Source organism: Cebidichthys violaceus, unplaced genomic scaffold (assembly GCF_023349555.1).
Source record: "Cebidichthys violaceus isolate CVI_PGR_0920_01 unplaced genomic scaffold, fCebVio1.0.p SCAF_3, whole genome shotgun sequence".
Classification (NCBI taxonomy): Eukaryota; Metazoa; Chordata; class Actinopteri; order Perciformes; family Stichaeidae; genus Cebidichthys; species Cebidichthys violaceus.
Window position 1 is genome coordinate 14,608,594 of NW_027176483.1, and position 18,871 is coordinate 14,627,464.

General features: G+C 42.9%; 2 protein-coding genes across 2 annotated transcripts; both read left to right on the forward strand.

The window, feature by feature from the left end:
- Window positions 1–359: 359 nt before the first annotated feature.
- Window positions 360–15,661, forward strand: LOC137881054 (GTPase HRas). Its single transcript, XM_068722759.1, has 6 exons — window positions 360–667; window positions 8,108–8,245; window positions 9,118–9,296; window positions 10,829–10,988; window positions 12,509–12,633; window positions 12,846–15,661. The coding sequence occupies exons 2-5, from the start codon at window positions 8,135–8,137 to the stop codon at window positions 12,626–12,628; spliced, it is 570 nt and encodes a 189-aa protein (XP_068578860.1). The 5' UTR covers window positions 360–667; window positions 8,108–8,134; the 3' UTR covers window positions 12,629–12,633; window positions 12,846–15,661.
- A 943-nt stretch (window positions 15,662–16,604) lies between these two features.
- On the forward strand, window positions 16,605–18,065 carry zgc:123278 (uncharacterized protein LOC641569 homolog). The gene is given in 7 exon segments (XM_068723278.1): window positions 16,605–16,738; window positions 16,854–16,938; window positions 17,045–17,110; window positions 17,261–17,302; window positions 17,305–17,424; window positions 17,590–17,692; window positions 17,927–18,065. Coding segments are annotated over 5 exon segments (279 nt in total). The 5' UTR covers window positions 16,605–16,696; the 3' UTR covers window positions 17,349–17,424; window positions 17,590–17,692; window positions 17,927–18,065.
- Window positions 18,066–18,871: the final 806 nt, after the last annotated feature.

The window sequence follows — 18,871 nt, forward strand, 5'->3', positions numbered from 1 at the left end:
TTGGAAATACACTCACAGTAAAAACACTCTCAAGAAAATGTTGTTTGGTTGGTGGTTTGTTTTCTCAGGTGGATGATTTTGTGCTGGGGAAATGTGGACTCATGACTTATTTTCAAAATCCTGCCTGCTGCTGGTTCTACGGTGATGTAATCAAACAGACATTCAGAAATTTGAAGGGGTTCCTTGTCTGTCACGTTAAACTGACACTTTGTAAACTCGGTTTAAGTAAGGTAAATACTGGGGAGTCAGCTGGTCTTCCCCACGTAGTCTCCCACAGTTCCGACGGTCTGTGAACTCAGCAGTAACATGCATGGTGACCGGGGCGGTTCTCTGTGTGATAGAGCTGGGCGTGGGCTCCTCACTCCTCATCCCCTCTGCTCTCTGTGGAAGCACATTGTTCAACGCGGGCTCGTTTTTTTTTTACCCAGAACCAATGAATGCCTCGGTGCATTGTAGCTCTTGAAAATTGAACACTTTAATCGGATATAATAAGGTGTAGATATCCGAAGACGGCGGGAAGCGGACCAAGAAGATATTGTGTGTCCTTCTGATTACAGCGGAGAGGCAACAGAGTTGGAAGATTTCTTCTTCTTCTTCTTCTTCTTCTTCTTCTTCTTCTCGGGTAGACGAAACGTCGCTGTTGTAGCTAATTAGACCTCTGCTTGTTGTAAGTATGCGGTGCACATTCCTGTGTCCGAAATATGTTGGCAGTGACTGTTTTGTCTCATGGCACCGCTTTAAAATGCAATTTTTTTTAGGAGGGCAGCACCGCTGGAGATTGCGGTCCACAGTGTTGCTAAGCTATCACTGCGTTTTAATTCACCTTCATCTGTCGAGCTCTACAACTCATGGTTTGGCTACATGTAACGTTGTGTGCCATTGAATGTTGCCTACACCTCGGTTTATCTGTTTTGATACAACAGTATCCCCTTGAGTTTGTAGCGTTAACTTGGGTTATGGAGGAGAAAAAAAAACCTTCAGAGCGCCGTGGATTTCCCCCATCATCTCAGGGTGAAAAGGAAACCGAAGGCACGCAAATGTAAGCAGCAATAGTGAGGGGTTTTACTTTCTGTCGCATGTATTTTTGACCATTGTAAAGACAGTGTTGAGGTTGCTGCTTGCTGTTGCCCATAGTGGCCACACAGACACAAGTACGTTAGGGTGACGCCCCGTCACACTGAGTAACAACTGAATGTATCACTGCGGAAGTTAGATTCCATTACAAGGCATTTATAAAGCTGACCTGGACGTATTCTTACTCTGGAAGCTCGCTGTTTTTACCGTTTAGTGATTTAAAAAAAAAAGAGAAAAGATGTCAAAAGACGGCTCTAGTTTTCCAACCACTCAAAATATGGCCATACGGGCTGTTATACTAGAGAGGAAACAATTCACCCATCCCAAGCTGACGCAAATCTTTGTCAGAATTCATCGTTTCCATCACACTAGATGGTAACATTTAAGTGAGCCTTCTTAGGAAACAAAGCAAAGAAACGTTTGTGTTCATTGTTGTCTTATTGGCTTGTGATTGTAACTGACTGCTGTACATGCCTCTTTTTATCCACCACAACATCACTGTTGCTGACCAAAGCTGATGAGTACCATGTACAGCCATGTAGTGTTTCCATGATCACATAGGATGCAGGAGGTCCAGCGTTGGTCGTTTGACATCAAATCAGTGGCATTGTTCAGAATAAAGGCCAGAGTTTAGGCAGCTGGAAAGCAGCTGGAGAAGTAGCGGCCAGTGCTAGAGGTGTGATGTTAAGCTCTTGTCCCTTTCTCTGGACAGCTGTAGCCAGGGTGGTGCCCAGCTGCTTGCCAAAATAAGTGTGACTCTTCTGGTTACCAAGAATTTACAAAATTACGACTTTTTGTACAGTTTTCACCCAGAGGGTTTTAATTGGGTGAATGTGTCCGTTTGAGACTCATAGATGCCTTATGATCTTTATGCTTAGTATATGATCTTGAGTATGCTTTGTTTTTGTTTTAGCGGTATTTAATATGTTAAAGGTGATCCAGATAACTTTCAACTTCTAGGACCTAATGAATGGAAAGTTTATTTACCAAAAAATATATATATGTCCGTTGAGTTACCAATGTGTTTTTTCCTATGTTAGTCCATAGGAAAAATATTTTTGGCATCACGTGACGGACCAGGAAATTGTAATTCCACCATTTGGCCACTGTGTAAAATTTGCTTCAATGCCTGGCGCTCTTCCTGGAGATCGCACCCGTTGGCATAGTGAAAGTAGGGCTAGGCAATTATATCGATACTGTAACATTTTTGATATATGCTGTAAGTGTTGGCCTCCTGGTTTTAAAGGCTTCATGACCGTTAAGTGATGTAATGCTCCAAGTGCGACTGTCAACTGGGCGGCCTGTCCTCATTGTCGACAACCCACCCCACTTGAAACTCTGACCCGTCTCGTTTACCATGCTTTGTGGGTGTGACTTTTTTGCCGTTTCATCACCCTTCATATCGATAGAGTAAAAAGGTTTACAAGAACACAGAGTTCTTCATAGACTCCGGGGGTCACCAACTTTCAAAGGGTAGTTCCAATATCCACATTACTGGCTGTTATTCAGCAAAAATCTCATTGTGTAAATATTTTGTGGAAGCACCAATGGTCAACCCCTACAACGTCAATAACAAGGTAGTTGAACAAAGTCAAATTTTTTTTTATTTTCTCCGTATCGCCCAAAGTGAGGCTTCTAGAGAGCCATTCTAAACGCCTCTGGTGTCATACTCCTGTCTCAATATGGTTATTGTTCCTCAGTGTTTAGGTTTGGGAGGTTGGTTTGGACATTTGGTGGGATCTTCTACAGGTTGACTGGCAGCTTAGGTCATGTGACCCACAATAGGCTTTCTGTTCAGAGTGTTTTCACATGCACTCACAAACTGAAACAACTGGACAAGATTCGCTCATTACTCTTGATTGTAAAATAAAAATGCCACCACTGATGATTTTCCGGGTGTTTGGTGTGCGATGATGAGCCTCATGGCTCCTCTAACTGGCAGGCCTTTGTGTGGAGGTCAGCTGGCCTTTTCATCTCCGCTGCTGCCTCCACCGTCTCACCCAACCCAAGAAGCTGAAAGGCTGACCCAGTGTGGGGGGGGAGGAGGTCACTTGTACTCCAGTGCCTTTAAGAGCAGCTTGTTTAAGCACGCACATATACACAGATGCACACAGAAACTCTTTATATAAATGTTTGTAAGGGAGAAAATGTGGGGTGGAGGAATTGTTTATTGAGGGATTTTCTCTTAAGATTCTCTGAGCAAAAATCACAGTTTCATTGAGGTTTGGGTACTTGGATACTAGACGTGTCGCTGAATTGACAGACTTCATAAGAATAGCTTAAAGTCCTCACTTACTTGTGTTTCATTGGCCTCAGAGAGTATAAGTGATTCCTCGGCTGCCGGTCAAAACTTATGTTTGGATGCTGTTTAGGAGGATGATGTCATTGGAGGGGGGGGGGGGGGGTCTTGGAGTCTCAGTATTCGACCGTGATACCTCCCTAGAGAGGGTCTCCTTACCATCATTGCTCCATTAAAAATCTATTATCTCTGCAGTGGGCTTGTGGCTCTGCCAGTATGGATTCTTTAACCAATTAGGAATTTTAATGGAGAGCAGAATGCACGTTGTGGAAGACGGCCATTCATGAGCCCTGCTCCTTGCATCATGTGTTTTGAAGTGGTGGAATTGTTTTTCAGGTAAGAGGTGTCCATTGAGGGTAGTTATCAGAGCCATGAAGCCGAAGTAGCTAGGAAAAAGCATGTTCCTTATTGATTTCCGTATACATTTTTCAGTTTCCAGGTGGACCCCTCCCTCCCTGTGGTTTTCTCTCTCCTTGGCATGTAGTAAAAGTAGCCCCTCTCCCTCCCTCGCCCTCAGCCACTCTCTCCTCCCATCACCCCTCTCGCTGCTCTGTACTTGCACCCTCCGTACGCTGTCATGTAAGATTATCCTCTTGGTCCAGGCGGGGCTCTAGGGTTTCAAAACGAACTGTTAATTTCCCAGGCTGGAGGTGCCGAGCTATAAATAACCCTAAACACAGACACGCTCTATGGTGCTCCTTCGTCAAAAAAAGGGGAACGGCTATCCAAAGATTATGAGGAGTTTTGGACGGAATAGGTTACTGACTTGAAAGATGACACAGCGGCCAGAGCCGGTCTCTGAGTTGAGTATCTGACCAGTGGTTTGTAATGTTTTTCACAGGTGCAAATAAAAAATGTACAGGTTAACCATGCACTGAAGGTTATTACTGTACAATAAGAAAATCAGACACCACTATTGGGGCAAGATGTGTACAGAACTTAAAAAAAAAAAAAAAAAAAACTTAGACAAAAAGTTGACAAATGCTTCATCTTTGTGTTCGGATGAAATGTGTAAAATGATTGATTGTGTCCTCATCCCTCCTCTCTATCTGCCCAAAGACCAGCTCTGTGGGAGACCCACCGGCAACAAGTGGCTCTGGGAAGGCGACGGCATCACTATCGATGATTAATTTAGCTGTTCATCTCCATATGCATGTGTGGATTATTAATCAGCTGCCGACTTGGCCTAGTTTGAGAAGAGATGGCACGGCTGTCTGTTTCGCCTTCCTCCAGTCTCCCGGCAGCGGGAGCGTTGAATTTGCATTTTTTTAGGCCGTAAATTTCAATCGTTTGGCAGGTGTACACTTGAGATCTGGTTATGTAGAAGAAAATGCGGCAACTCGCCGAGTCAGAATCTGGAGAGCTGTGGGTGTGTGAGAGAGTGTGCAGCTGTCAATCTCCCTTTTTGTCTTTTTATTTGTGTGTCCTACATTTTACATCTCATCGGTTTAGTTCAGAGCACTTTATTGGCATAAAAGTTCATCAACAATATAGAACGGGCTTCTACATAGGATTTAAGTGTTGGTACATTCTGACACGTATTGGTTATTAAAATGCATGAACACGTCATGGTGCGCATTTCTCATTGCCTTGACATACTAGTGGAACAGGCACTGAACTTAAATCTTGATAGTTTAACGTGTTATTTTTGTGCCATCACGTTGAAGCAGCTCCGATGTGAGTCCTTGTCCTGTCTTGAGCTTGTTGCCTACAGTGACCAGAGGTGTTCCAGCATCTCTCCGCACAGCTGCTGTTTATTTGGTTAGAGGAGGCCGTGAGGAGCTCCGGCTGGTTCTGCGGCTCCAGCCGGAGCGGGCAGCACCGTGTACCAGGTTGATTTATTTACAGTGAGGGGAAAAGGGAAGCTAAATGTTTGGCCACAAGATGGAAGATTCAGGATAATTCCCTTCCTGTTTGTGCTTGAGAACTACAGCAGTGAGGGTGTTTTTACAAGGAGGCCATTGTTGATATTGGTGACGGTGATCAGAGCTACCGGTTCCATTAAGGCGAGCGATGGCTTATGGGCTCATGGATACGTTGCAGGAGCACGTGTGTGTGTGTGTGTGTGTGTGTGTGTGTGTGTGTGCGCGTGTGTGAGTATGATTGAATGAGAGCAGCTAAAATACCTTGTCTTCCGTTAGCAGGTCTGCTTTTCTCTGTCAATCATTAACATCAGTGAGGCAGTCTTAGTCTTGGCTAATCTTAGCATGTATCCACATCAGCACATTCACACGCAGACAAAACAACGTTTTCACAGAGGGTCCACGCACATTTCTGTAGTTTTCGTTGGATGCTTTGCATGTTCTTCCATTGAACTGGTGCTCATGTCACCTGTTACTCCTCTGTTTCTCCACGTTGAGTTTAGGATTCACTCCAGCTGTGCTTGTGCTCCCTTGGGAGATAAAAGCCCAAATAAGAGGGCGTGTGTGATGAGTTCTGCTCAGGCTCCGACCGCTCTGTGGTGAGCAAGGAGTTTGCGTAACAGCTTTGTGGAGAGCACGATGACAATTGATGCCCCCGGAGAAGGAACAGCATATGTGACCCGCGGTGCTCATGAAATCCTGACAGATTGATTACACACTCGAGCAGGTGGGGTGGGTTAGTGATTTTCTTCCTGAGCTCACTTAAGGAACATTCAGCAAAGTGAGACTCTTGTCGATGAACAGGCCCAGATGTTTAACCCCGCGTGACCGTATGTTACTCAACGGGACAGGAGACAGACTACTTTCGCGGAAGAGGTTTTTAAGACGACTTCAGGGTGACGCAGATGTCTTACGGGTTTAATATGATTCAGATGTCATTTCTGTAACTTTGTGTTGAAACTGGCAAAGACACTGTTGAATTAAATTTAAAGTATAAGTGCATGAAAATGCCTGAAGGCGAGTTTTATGACTGTCAAACTGAAAGTGAAACTAAACTGCCCCACCCCGGGAGGTTCACAAATTCCAGTGATTTTCCTCTGACCTCTGATATCAGAGATGACGTTGTTGTGATGACGTCACCTGACCACTCATTGTTGTCTGCGTGATGTCAAACTGAAGCTATAACCGCGGGAGGCTCGTGAGCGTGTGGGGGTGGGTGGGGGTGTTTGGTTAGCCAAAGGTTTGGTCATCTCACAAAGTCTCCACGGTGGCTTCACGTCTTTCTAATTCGGACTCGTCATGTACCATCGTGTGTACTACAGGGCTGCTCTCAGGTCATGTTTGGACCATGGATTTGGTAACTTTGTGGTACTTTCGCAAATAGCTGAGTCACACTTTGCCAATATATGTAGTGGAAACACCCATATGACTACTTTTGTTAGCCGTTGATTCAACACGCCTGGAATTTCACTGGCCATCAGTGTTGTAAGGGTGCTGGTGATGTCAGGGGATCTCTCTCTCTCTCTCTCTCTCTCTCTCTCTCTCTCTCTCTCTCTCTCTCTCTCTCTCTCTCTCTCTCTCTCTCTCTCTCTCTCTCTGTGTCTGTGTGTGTGTGTGTGTGTGTGTGTGTGTGTGTGTGTGTGGCCTTCTTTGGCTGCATGTGTGGTTCCAGCTGACTCGATAGTTGGCATTGTGATGGCATGTTTGGTATTTTCTGCAAATTCCCAGTTTTCTGACCATGCCTGGTCTTTCTGGTAAATTAGTTAGTAAACCATTCTACAACATCTCCACCTGAGTTGTAGGAAATGCTCATTCTACTAAATTCTTATATATACGCAAAACCTACCTTTGATAAATGGTTTCTTTGATGTTAAAAATGGTGAATTTAAAATGCACATCTAAAGGCAAAAAGAAAAATTTTTTTAGCTAGCCAATTTAACATAATTCTTTTGATGATCAAGCATTTTGTATGTCATTCCAAGTACTTAAAATTGTACCTGTCCATTTTGGAACTGCTCTACTTTTCCTATAATACTTTCAGTTGCCCTCTAGGTCCATACATTCATGTAAATGTGAAATTCACTTGTGTTGTGTAAGTTTTAACCGTCAGAAAATGGACATCACTTACGTTTTCTCCAGAGACGGACATGTTTCTTTAATAACGTGCCTTGATTTATAGTCGGGGCAGCCCTGTTACATCGACTAGACCTCTTAAGTGGGTTCAGTGTGTCCACAGGGGACAACTGCAGGCACACCTCAAGTCATAAAAACCTTTTTCTGGCCTCTTGTTCTGTTACTATGGATTGGTCCCAATGGAAAAAGCAACGCAAACCAACAAACAGTTCACAGCAGAAGCCTAGCTCTGTTGGTAATAGTGAAGAGTGATGGTTGACAGATACAATGATGCAGATCCTTTTGAAAGATATTTAACTTTTAGACATTCAACTTAAAAAAATCTTTTTGTTCAGTGTGATTTTTCTCGCTTAAATGTTCTGATTTTTCAAATGTTTGATCATTTTTGCTCTGGCGTCTGTCACCGTGGGTTCAAAGGAAGTATTGTGAAGCCTGAGTGATGAGGACCAGTCTGCAGTGTCATGCTCCTTCTTTTTCTCCCTCACTGTCTCAGACACACACTCTGCTGCTCACACTGAGGGGGAACATTGAGTACCTTCAGCATATTTTTCACATTCCCCTTTGAGGGTCTCAACCTTAGCTCCCAACACACACACTCACACACACACATTCTCACCACTGGGCAGCAGTGGTTGTGGGCTGCATCGCAGCAGTCCAGTGTCTGTTGTTCTGCTCAAACCCGGTAATGTGTGTATGCTTCTTGTCTGTGCTCACCTGCACCTTTCTTCCCCTCCCGCAGTGGTGTGGTGAGCAGCAGCGGCTAAAGATGACGGAGTATAAGCTGGTGGTGGTGGGAGCTGGAGGCGTGGGCAAGAGTGCACTCACCATCCAGCTCATCCAGAACCACTTTGTGGATGAATACGACCCCACCATAGAGGTATGACTCTCTTCTGCATGTTCTACACATCATTATCGTGGGAGACATCTTGAGTGTTGGGGTGGGAAGGTAAACAATGGTTGATTGTAATGTTTATTAATAATCATTTCCAGCTCCCCCTTTGTGTTGTTGTGTGGTTGTCCACCACTTTTACATCATGTGGTAGAAATGCGTGCATTAACTAACCAACCCCACAGTCACTCCTGAACAATAGTGTCTGGACCCTATAGCTCAGTCTAAAGTTAATTTAATTAAATTAAACAAATGTCGGCGTCAATTCTCCAAACGAACAGGCTTGGAAGAAATTCCTAATTTTCTTTCTGCCCTTCTGTAATTCATATATATATTTGAATGAAACAATACATCGAAAAAATGTTGCAGACATTGTAAAGAGGAGAGGGAAGCCAGTGAGAATGTTTTCTCCTCTCTTCTTCCCTCACTCTATCCCTCTTTTTCTCACCACGCCTGCCTCTGGCCAGACAATGTCCTTTTTGTGTATTGGCATTCCTGGCCCCTATGCTCTAACAAACAAAGGGACAGCACTCCGTGTTTTTGTGGCCGCGCGTTAGAAGGCTAAACATTGGCTCCGATACCCTGCTCCTCTGATCTCTAGTGTGCATTTTTACCCGGAATTGGACAGGGAATTGACAACAGATACCAGTTCTCACACATTCAATCACCATCTCTTTGTGTTCATATCTGGACATGCTGCTTAGCGCTGAGTGGCGAAGGATGTAACAACCTCAGTAAACCCACAGTTGCCTCAAATTCCACCTGAACCCCTTCTGTTTTTAGTATCTGACTTTCGTTATAGATTGCTCACCCACACATTTTTTCTACCTCCCCAATTTTTGACCCTTTTTTTTCTGCAGGACTCGTACCGGAAACAGGTTGTGATCGACGGGGAGACCTGCCTGCTGGACATCCTGGACACTGCAGGTCAGGAGGAGTACAGCGCCATGAGGGATCAGTACATGAGGACAGGGGAGGGCTTCCTCTGTGTCTTCGCCATCAACAACACCAAGTCTTTTGAGGACATTCACCAGTACAGGTGTGTATAAGAGTGAGGCTTTAGGGGGTGCAGGGGCACCACAAATGGTGACGTTGATGTAGAGCATTGTGAGATCTGACGTGAACCTAAGCATTAAGCACCTCTTCACAAACCAGTTGGGGTGGAGGACAGAAACAAAGTGATTTCTGTTACCTCTCTTCTAAGCTTCTGTGTATGTGTATTTGTGCATTCAGTGCGTGTTGCAGGGACTCCCATGAGGTCGGGATAGAGAGGGGTGTGTATATACGTATGTGTGCCAGCTCGCTGCAGTAGTTGGGTGATGTCATGCTGTAGCGTTTAACACGGCTAAAGAAAGCTTAGCCCCCAACTGGAGGATTACAGCACGATGCCAATGAAATCGATCCTGACTCAATTAGAGGAGTGGAGAGAGAGAGAGAGGTAGCACTTTCAAGGACAGGGAAGGAGAAAGGGGGGGAGGGGGGGAGAGATTCAGCTGGAGATGACAGTGTTCTCTTTCTCTCTTTGCCACATTTTGTCTTTCTCATCACATTAGGCACCCACTTGCCAGTCTTGCATGTGGCAAGTAAAAGAGGCTGCATATTAACTTTGCCACTTCCTCTACAGGTTTGCAGGTTTTGTTTTTGAGTTTCTTACACACACATTTGTTTGGCTTTGCTGCCATTGCAGTCCAGCCTTTTTTTTTTTTTTTTTTTTTTTGAGCCCGGCCGATACAACAGCTGATATCACGGTAAAACCATTGTGTAGCTTGCGAAAGCGAGCATGGATCTTTCGCTGGATGCTGGAATAGGTGGCGGTCCAGTTAGAGCTGTCGAGTTATTTAAAGATGTGTGGTCTATTTTAATAGTCAGAGGCATTTCTGCAGAACTTCTGCTCCACTGTTGGCACATACTGGCATGGTACCTGCTTAAAACTGGGCATAATTTGAACCAGCCAGCACTATTAGACCGAATGCAAGAATATATCGTCTTTTGGTGTTTGCTGGAAATATTAATATGCCTCAACCACATATGACGAGATTTAAACATGTGTGCTTTGACATCAAGACTCGGAGCAACTGTGGTCATGAACACCATTCACAGTGTTGGGTGCAGGGCAGGGCTGCCTGTAGCGGATGCATCCTGCCGTACCGTGGCTCAGGGAGAAGAAGGGCTGAGCTGATAGATTGATCTGACCCACTCCTCTCAGTCAGTTTCCCCCTGGCTGCCTGGCGTTTGACGCTGGCTGCTGTAGTGATGAGGTAATGCTGTTCGCCGCCTGCCTGTTGTCCAGCCCTCCCCCTCCCTCCCTCCCACTCCACATCCCCTCCTTCGGCAGTGCAGCACAGCCCAGCACCGGCGGGCTCTGGCTCTTCCTCAGGGTCCTAGAGCTCCCTGGGTGGTTTTGCTCTCCAGTGGTGGAGCTGTTGTTGTTTATGAAGTAGGGAGGATCCCAGGCAAGAGATATGTCCCTGTGACTAAATGCAGTGCCCGGGTTTGGCTTCAAGGAAAACGGCCAAAGTTTTTGTAATGTAAATGTCAACTGTGGAAATATTCTTGTTCTGCAATTCACAGAGAACAGATTAAACGTGTGAAGGACTCAGACGACGTTCCCATGGTGCTTGTGGGAAACAAATGTGACCTCCCGGCACGCACGGTGGACACGAGGCAAGCCCAGGAACTCGCCCGCTCTTACGGCATCCCTTACATCGAGACCTCCGCCAAAACACGACAGGTAGGTAGTGAGCAGGAAGCACACAGCCACAATACCACACATGCACTTTCCTGGAAGATCCCTCTTCTTTCTCTCTCCCCCTCTCTCTCTGGTATTTAAAATGTCCTTTAAAATGTCCAGTGTGTTGGATTCAGAAGGATTCATAGGCAGAAATGGAATATAATATTAATAACTATGTTTTTATTAGTGTATAATCACCTGAGACTAAGAATCGTTGTGTTTTCATTACCTTAGGATGAGCCCTTCATAGTCTGCCATGTTTCTGAAGTAGCAACAGAATAGACAATGGCTCTGATAACTAGTTCCATGTAACTGCTTTACGTAATTGGATTATATATGTAATTAAATTGCAGTTGCTAATCAAAATGTTTGTGGTTACAAAGAGGTTACAAAAGAATATACTGCTTTTCGGTAAAAAGCTTGTATGTAGAATATAACAGTCCTTCTGTTGCTTTGTGATCGATTAACTAGTGGATTAGTGGTGGCAGGACACATGAGCGCTCCGCTCACCTCGCCGCATGTCCAGGCCGAACCCACGGCGGGACGACGGCGACTGCACTCGCTCACCCCTCGTCGTACTGACAGGCGCCTAAAGACACATTTCACACACGAGGTTCATTCCCGTCCAGAGCCTGCAGTGATTGTTTTTAAGATTTTAAGAGTCCCCGGCCACCACTGGTAAAATCGCACTTCAAAACATTTGTTAGAAAAGTCATCAAAGTCATTACTTATTAAATTTTTAACAGGGTAACTAGTAATTACTACTTACATATTAACAGGGTAACTAGTAATCTGTAATTTCGTTGCTCGAGGGGTATTCAGTGGTTGCTATCTGCAATCTCACCGCTAGATGCCACTTAATCCTACACACTGGACCTATTCATTTCACCGATTTAGTTAATTTTTCCTCCCTTCTTTGCGAGCCACAAAATTCAGATTTTATGTAAATTTGAACTCTCCCTGTGCTCTATCATTCTATAGTAAACAGGTCATCACAGTGTCCTTCTATGGGCTCTGCGGTGTTGCACATTATACGTGTATTCATGCACATGAAGAGCCGTGAATGGCCCACGGTATGATGTTATTTGTGTTGCTGGAAACATTTTATCCTGCCGCAGGCAGTGACTCATAGCCAGGTTACCTTGGCTTGAGAGCAGAGCTCCAGTATTTGAAAGGCTTCATAAGGACAAGTCGCTGCACAGCTCCCACCGTCTGTGACTCACTGTCACACACTATGTGGGAACATACAGTCTTTCACATTCATCATCAACCCGCAGAAAGTCTCTCATTCAACCAGAACAGCGTGTAAAGAACTAAGTGACTTTCAGTCACAATGATTTTATTTATTTTTTGATATCCAGGTTGCCATGGCGATGTTACCAGGCCTCTCAATGTTGAGTACACCTGAGAGGTCTGCTGTCTGTTACAAAGGGGTCTATGCGGTGTACTCCCAATTAAAATTGACCATTGCAAGTGGCCAGATCTTTCTGCAACCTTCCGGTGTGTCTGTGTGTTCACAGGGAGTAGAGGACGCCTTCTACACGCTGGTTAGAGAGATCAGACAGCATAAGCTGAGGAAGCTGAACCCGCCGGATGAGAGCGGTCAGGACTGTATGAGCTGTCGCTGTGTGGTGTCGTGATGCAGGTGAGACGCATCTCCAGAAGGGTATTTTTATTTATTGTTACACAGCAATATGGGAATATGGTCTGTTATGCTAAAACTCGCACGTCTTCTTTTATGTGTTTTGACTTCTCATTGTAACTAAAAAATAAATGTGAACCCTCAGCTTACATTTTTCCCCAGAAATGATAAAATGGCACTAACACCCGTCCCCCTCTTGTCTTTTCTTTCCCCAGCTGACTGTTGCATGTTGAGGAGAAATGCTACGGCGCGTAGTGGCAGCATGGACTTAAAGATAGAACGTTAAAACAACTCAATGATGAAATATAAACTTTTTTCAAAAAGAGGAGGATTGAAGCAAAAGCTCTCAAGGAAACCAACCAGAGCTGACTGAACCATAGACCTTCATGGGAAGGAGGATTTGGACTGTTGCCTAAATGGCTATCTGAACTAGTCCGGTCCGGTCCCCTTTTTTTTTTGGTCCACGTGTCGACCTGTGAGCAACACCACTAATGACTCTTTGTCAACTCCAGTGTGGTCTCGCTGGATGGCTCAACAAGTTTCCTGCTAACTTATTGTTTTCAGTCTCAACACTGGTCTTAAAGGGGGTGTCTCTGACCTCCTCTCCCACCTTGAAAGCCTAATTCCACTCCCCCTGCCTGCCCACTGGAAGGACTGACTGACTTAAATGGAAAGGACTGGAACATAAATTCTCCCCCCCCCCCTTACCTGCCTTTGGTTTCCCAGAGTAGACCCTTCACTATACTGGATACAAGGGGTGGAGGCTGACATGGGAATGACTATAATTTGTTGTTTTAACTGTTAGCCTAGCTGTACAAAATCTTTTGATTTGTTTTTTGATATGAGACATTTTGTTTGTGATTGCAGAATTTGAAAGTCACAGAGCAATATGCGAGTAAGGGCATTCATCACACATGACACCTGGCTTGACATTAATCATGACCTGCCTGGCATAGTTGGAATTTCTTTATAGAAAGATAGATGAATTCCCAGAATGCAGCTGCCTTCTCTCCTTTCAAATGTTTTTTTTGCTACAGTCAAGAGTTGACTTTGTGGAATAATAATAGTAACGGCTAATGTACGTAGGTTCTGGTGCAATAGGATTATTTACTGTTCAATTCACACACAGTTTTGGGAATGAACCACCTCTCATTGCTACTGGTTATACTTTGCTTTGGGAAAGGGTTTGTGTCTGCAGAAGGAGGAGGAAAACCCTGCACGTGTACAGTCATACAATGACAGGTTATGGTTTGAGACAAAAATGACAACCAGTTGATTTTTCTTGCATTTCATTCTGGTAAGTGTATGCTGTACAACTCTTATTTACTACATGGGGATAACAGCTATTTTTAGATTGCAAGAATCACTCCTTGTTGATAATACGGCTCAGGAATCAGGGTCCAGGAAAGTCTCACCAGTCTTGGAAACCCCAGACTTAAGGATGTCACCAGTTAGCTTTGCAGAGTGTAACGCACAAAGTCCTGCCTCAAGAGTCCAACTTGAGTTTTTCCTCACACCACGCTATCCTCACAAACCGCTCCTCTTTCTCTGCCACCTCAGTTCTGCAACGGAACAATAACAGGTCAGGTGCTACTCATGTCAGAACCATATTTACTGTATATGTGGGACTATTGTGTGTAATAGGTGATGGATATTGGGTGACGTGAGTTAAATTAATACCGACTAGCTTGTGCTCTCCACAACTGCATTAATTTGCTGCCTGAATGGGAAAAAAGACTGCTCTGGATTTACTTAGCCTTATCTTTTAGCTAGTTTGTACCTCATGTATGCAGCGAGCTCTACCCGAAACGAATATGTGTTCTGCTGGCTGCATTGTTTGTTTGATTATGTGTGCAACTAAAAAAAAAAAAAATGTGTGTGTTGAGTTTAGACATGCGCTGTATAGAATTTGAAAGACAAGGCAAGTCCCTGAAAACACTACACTGATTTTTAAAGAAGGGGGTTTCTGTAATAGCATGTGCGTCTGAATGTGATTCTGCTTAGCAAGACTGAAAAACAACAGTTTAAGTATATATGCCAGGTCGACTTGCTGTCATGTTCATATGAAGTTTCCTTCTCAAAACAATTGGAACATGTGATGATGATGATTACTAGAAATTGTTACTTTAAGTCAAGGTTATACTTGAACAATTCAGAGAATTGGTCATGTATGATAATGTATAGCGTTCCAGACACTACAGGCAGGTTTTAGCAACAAGCTTCAGATGCAAACCTCAGAGGAATCCCAGACTTCTTCCAACGAAAGACGTCACATGTTATTTTGCATTTGTCGCCTGTCGAGGGAAACAAAATGTTTATTTCTGACCTAATTGATTTTGTACAGTTAAAAGTTCCCTCATAACATGGCTTAAAGAAATCTGATCGGTCTGGTTTAGTGTGGCTGGTTGTGAAGTTTTTATCAGTTAAGTGTTCATTTCTCTGCTTGGAGGAAAGGATATGAACTGTGAATGTGTTTGAGTCTTTAGATATGTTTGAAAGAAGCCTCGTGTTTGAAATTTACAATATTGTAATAATGCGGGAGTGGATCCTTAGGTCCCACTTTTGACTGTGTTGTTTCTAACTTTTTATTTTTCACCCATTGTGCTCAAAAAAAAAAAAAGGTGTGGCGTTTGTAACATGTAATTACAGTCCTGATAGTATGCTTGTCCTCTCCCTGTCGATCTTTAAACAGTACATCCATGGTAATACATAGAATTCCGCAAATCTTTGTATTCAAATTCCTGTTTCATTAGCTATCTTCATCATGTTGCCACAGGCATCCTCCAGCCAGCAAACAATAAGTAGACATGTCAGAAAACCTAGAGAGCATGAAGGAGACTGTACGGACCATACATAGGGAGATTTGCACAAGGATCAAGTGGGCTCAAGGGCTTGTTTCGCCCTTGCAAACTGGATGGAGGTGTGGAAGGAATTTATGAAAATGACAACTGTTTAGCTATTTAAGATGTATTTACTCTTTGAAAATGTGGCAAATGTATTGCAGGACAGGAATAAAGATGTCAAGATGAAACCGTGTCTTTGGTCCCTCAACTATCTAACTTTTAGATCATGTTGCTCTCAAATATAGGATTTGCTGCCACCTGCAGGCTGCTTTGTGTATCATATTTGAGAGTAGAAATCATTTACTGTAACACTGTGTGGCGTAAACTCAGCTGAACTATATACTTGTTGGCAAATACTTCCCCTGTTTGAATGGGACGGTCACAGTGTATGATATTGTGTGCTTTACTTAATGGGGGGGAAGTACAGCTGTGATCAAAGTTCAAAAGACATAAATGTTGTGTTTACACAAGAGTTTTACAATCAGCAGTGCCATGTATGAGAAGTTTTAGGTTCCACAGGTGAATGGGGCAGACCTGCTTTTATTTGTTAAAATGTAATGAAGTATTTCACGAACCAAAGAATAATATGTAATGATTCCTTCACAAACAAACTGTGAGTGAGCGAGTGAGTGAGCGAGTGAGTGAGCGAGTGAGTGAGTGAGCGGTTTGGTCACTTTCAGTAATAGAATAGGAAGGAGGAAGTATGCAGAAAATACTGTCTGGTGGAGCGATAAAAAGCAGCTCAATGAGGCATGGCATACAAATATTACTGATTTGTAATTTTCCATATTCTCTAAGTATATACATATAAATGTTAATACACTGAGTTAAATGTAAAGATGGAGAACAACAAATTTATCCTCTGATAGTAAGTATGCATTTTCAAGATAGAACATTTGAAAGGTTTTTGTATTTGTATTACTGCTGGTATTGTTATTTATTTTACTATGTGACCCATATGGTACCACTGGAATGAATGGTTTGACAACAGTCACAGGTCAAAATGATAATTTTTCTGTCTTGTTTGTTCAAACCATGTAGCCTAGTTATAGCTTTTTAGGGCGGGTGATTTGTGAGGCTGTTCTCTCACTGGCTTTCAAGTGTCATAAAAGATATAGGCGGTTATTCATAAACCCGAGACGGACGGAAAGACGGAATTGGTGAGTGTTGGTGATCGAAAACATACACAGAACAGATATTTTCCTTTTGGATAAACCGTGATCATGCCATACTATGAGAACGCGATTAAGAAAATGCTCCCTAAGGTAAGAATAATTATTAACAATTGAAATAAGAATTTAGTCTCCCGAAATCAAACACATTGTACATGTAGAATGTATATTCTGTTCAGTGTTTGTTTTGTATCTTTTCATTTTGAAGACATATCTTCGCAAACATGTGGCCCATGAAATATATGTTGCACTGACTCACTTCAAAAGCCTTGTGCCCCTAATGGATAAATATGGTAAGAGGCAAAACAACAGCTAACAATCTGTTTCTGAACTTAGTCAACCTGAAAAAAAATTCAACAAGTGCTCTAAATTATATCGTCAGTCTTCAATTTCTTTCAGTTTACAATGACGGAACCACGAAAAACTTGATGAGTCTAACTGGAACCGTTCCTGTCATGTTTAAAGGTAACAATGACTTTGCACTTTATGCTGTTTGTAAGCAGTTTAATTATAATCAGAAGCTGAATCTGACGTGGATTCTGAACAATTTTAAAGCTCATAATCTCTCAGAATATGCTAGATAAAATACCCTTTCCCTCTGTTCTTATATACAAGACAAGACCTACAACATTCCTGTCTGCCTGTGGATTGAGGAAAGCTACCCCCAAACTGCTCCCATCTGCTACGTCAGACCCACATGTGAGATGACGGTCCTCAGTGGAAAGTACACCTCCAGCAATGGTGAAGTCATGCTGCCTTACCTGGAGGAGTGGAAGAACGTGAGAATTTAAATTACACCGTGTACTCTTTCACTAGTCTGCATGTAAAAAAGAGATAGACAACGACATCTGTGTTGTTACTGATGTTGGCTGGCACTTACATGAACAGAATGGTGTGGTTTAGAGCTTTACATGTTTCATGCGGGATTTCCTTTCTCCTATCAGGGCGAATGTGACCTAGTGAGCCTACTGCAGGTGATGGTTGTTGTGTTCGGAGACATCCCTCCTGTATGCATGCAGTCTCATCCAGAGCCTGAACAAGCCCCTTGTAAGTTACACTCACACAGGCAGGAACAAGTTTCAAAACAACACATTACATTACATTACGTTACAACACATATCTGCTCTAGATAAGTTGATGTTGATAAGGCAGGTGCCTATCCAGGCCACACCTGATTCAGTCTGAATCGTATACATCACGTTCTCCCTGTCAACATGTTTATGAATTTGTTGTGACTGATAATGTCCTTCTAAAATGACAAAAAAATATATATGTTTATAGGTTGGCTACAGTTCCACAGACAGGCAGAGGTGCTTTCAAGGACAGATGGAAGTTTGTATCTGCATTTAGCCAGTGAAGATGATCTACCTTTCCAGCAAGAAAATGAAACGAGCTGTTAGCTTTGTGGACTGTTTGTGTGTTGGCTGTGTTGAAGTGTTTGATCCTGTGTACAGTGTCAGATGGTATCCATTGATTATTTTAAGGTTAATTCATTGATGATTTCAGATAAATAACAGCATGATGTATTTTTGTCAAATGATTTAGACTGTAAATGTAATGCAGCACCTGATGACAACAAATTGACCGTGTTTGGTATGAATGTATTGGATTCTTTTTTTTAAATGTGTATTTCATATGAACATAAACTAATATGGCATTTGAATGCTTGTGTGTTAAAAGACTCAAATTGCTTTACAAGCTGTTATAAAACCTTATCTGCACCCATAAGGCCTTTGTTGTGTTCTTATCCACAAATGTTTTGGACTTTTGACCAGTGAAGAGAAAAGTTAGTAATTTGAAGAATACACATGCAGCCAGGCACATAATCCAATAGATCATAATACATTTTAGTTTGAGGTTTATTGATTTGTTACATATAATATATCTGACAACTCTTCCATTAAATTGAAAAACTATTACTTACAAAAGTTTCTCATCTACTGTCTTTAAAATTGTTGTTACTTCTTTTGTCAAACGTTTCATTGGTTTAACATAAGGTGAAAACTTAGATTAACCATAAAAACAATGTACTATTCCCAAAGACAGGACTAGCATCTTAATACAACCTCTTGTAAAAAGTGACTAATTCATTATCGTGTTGTAAATAAAGGTATGGTGGGAAACACTTGTAAATAATTGTTTCGTATGATTACTTGGTACACTATTGCGTTGGTACTTGTGATGTGTGGAAAGGTAACTCACCTGACCACGCCTGCTGGGAACCGC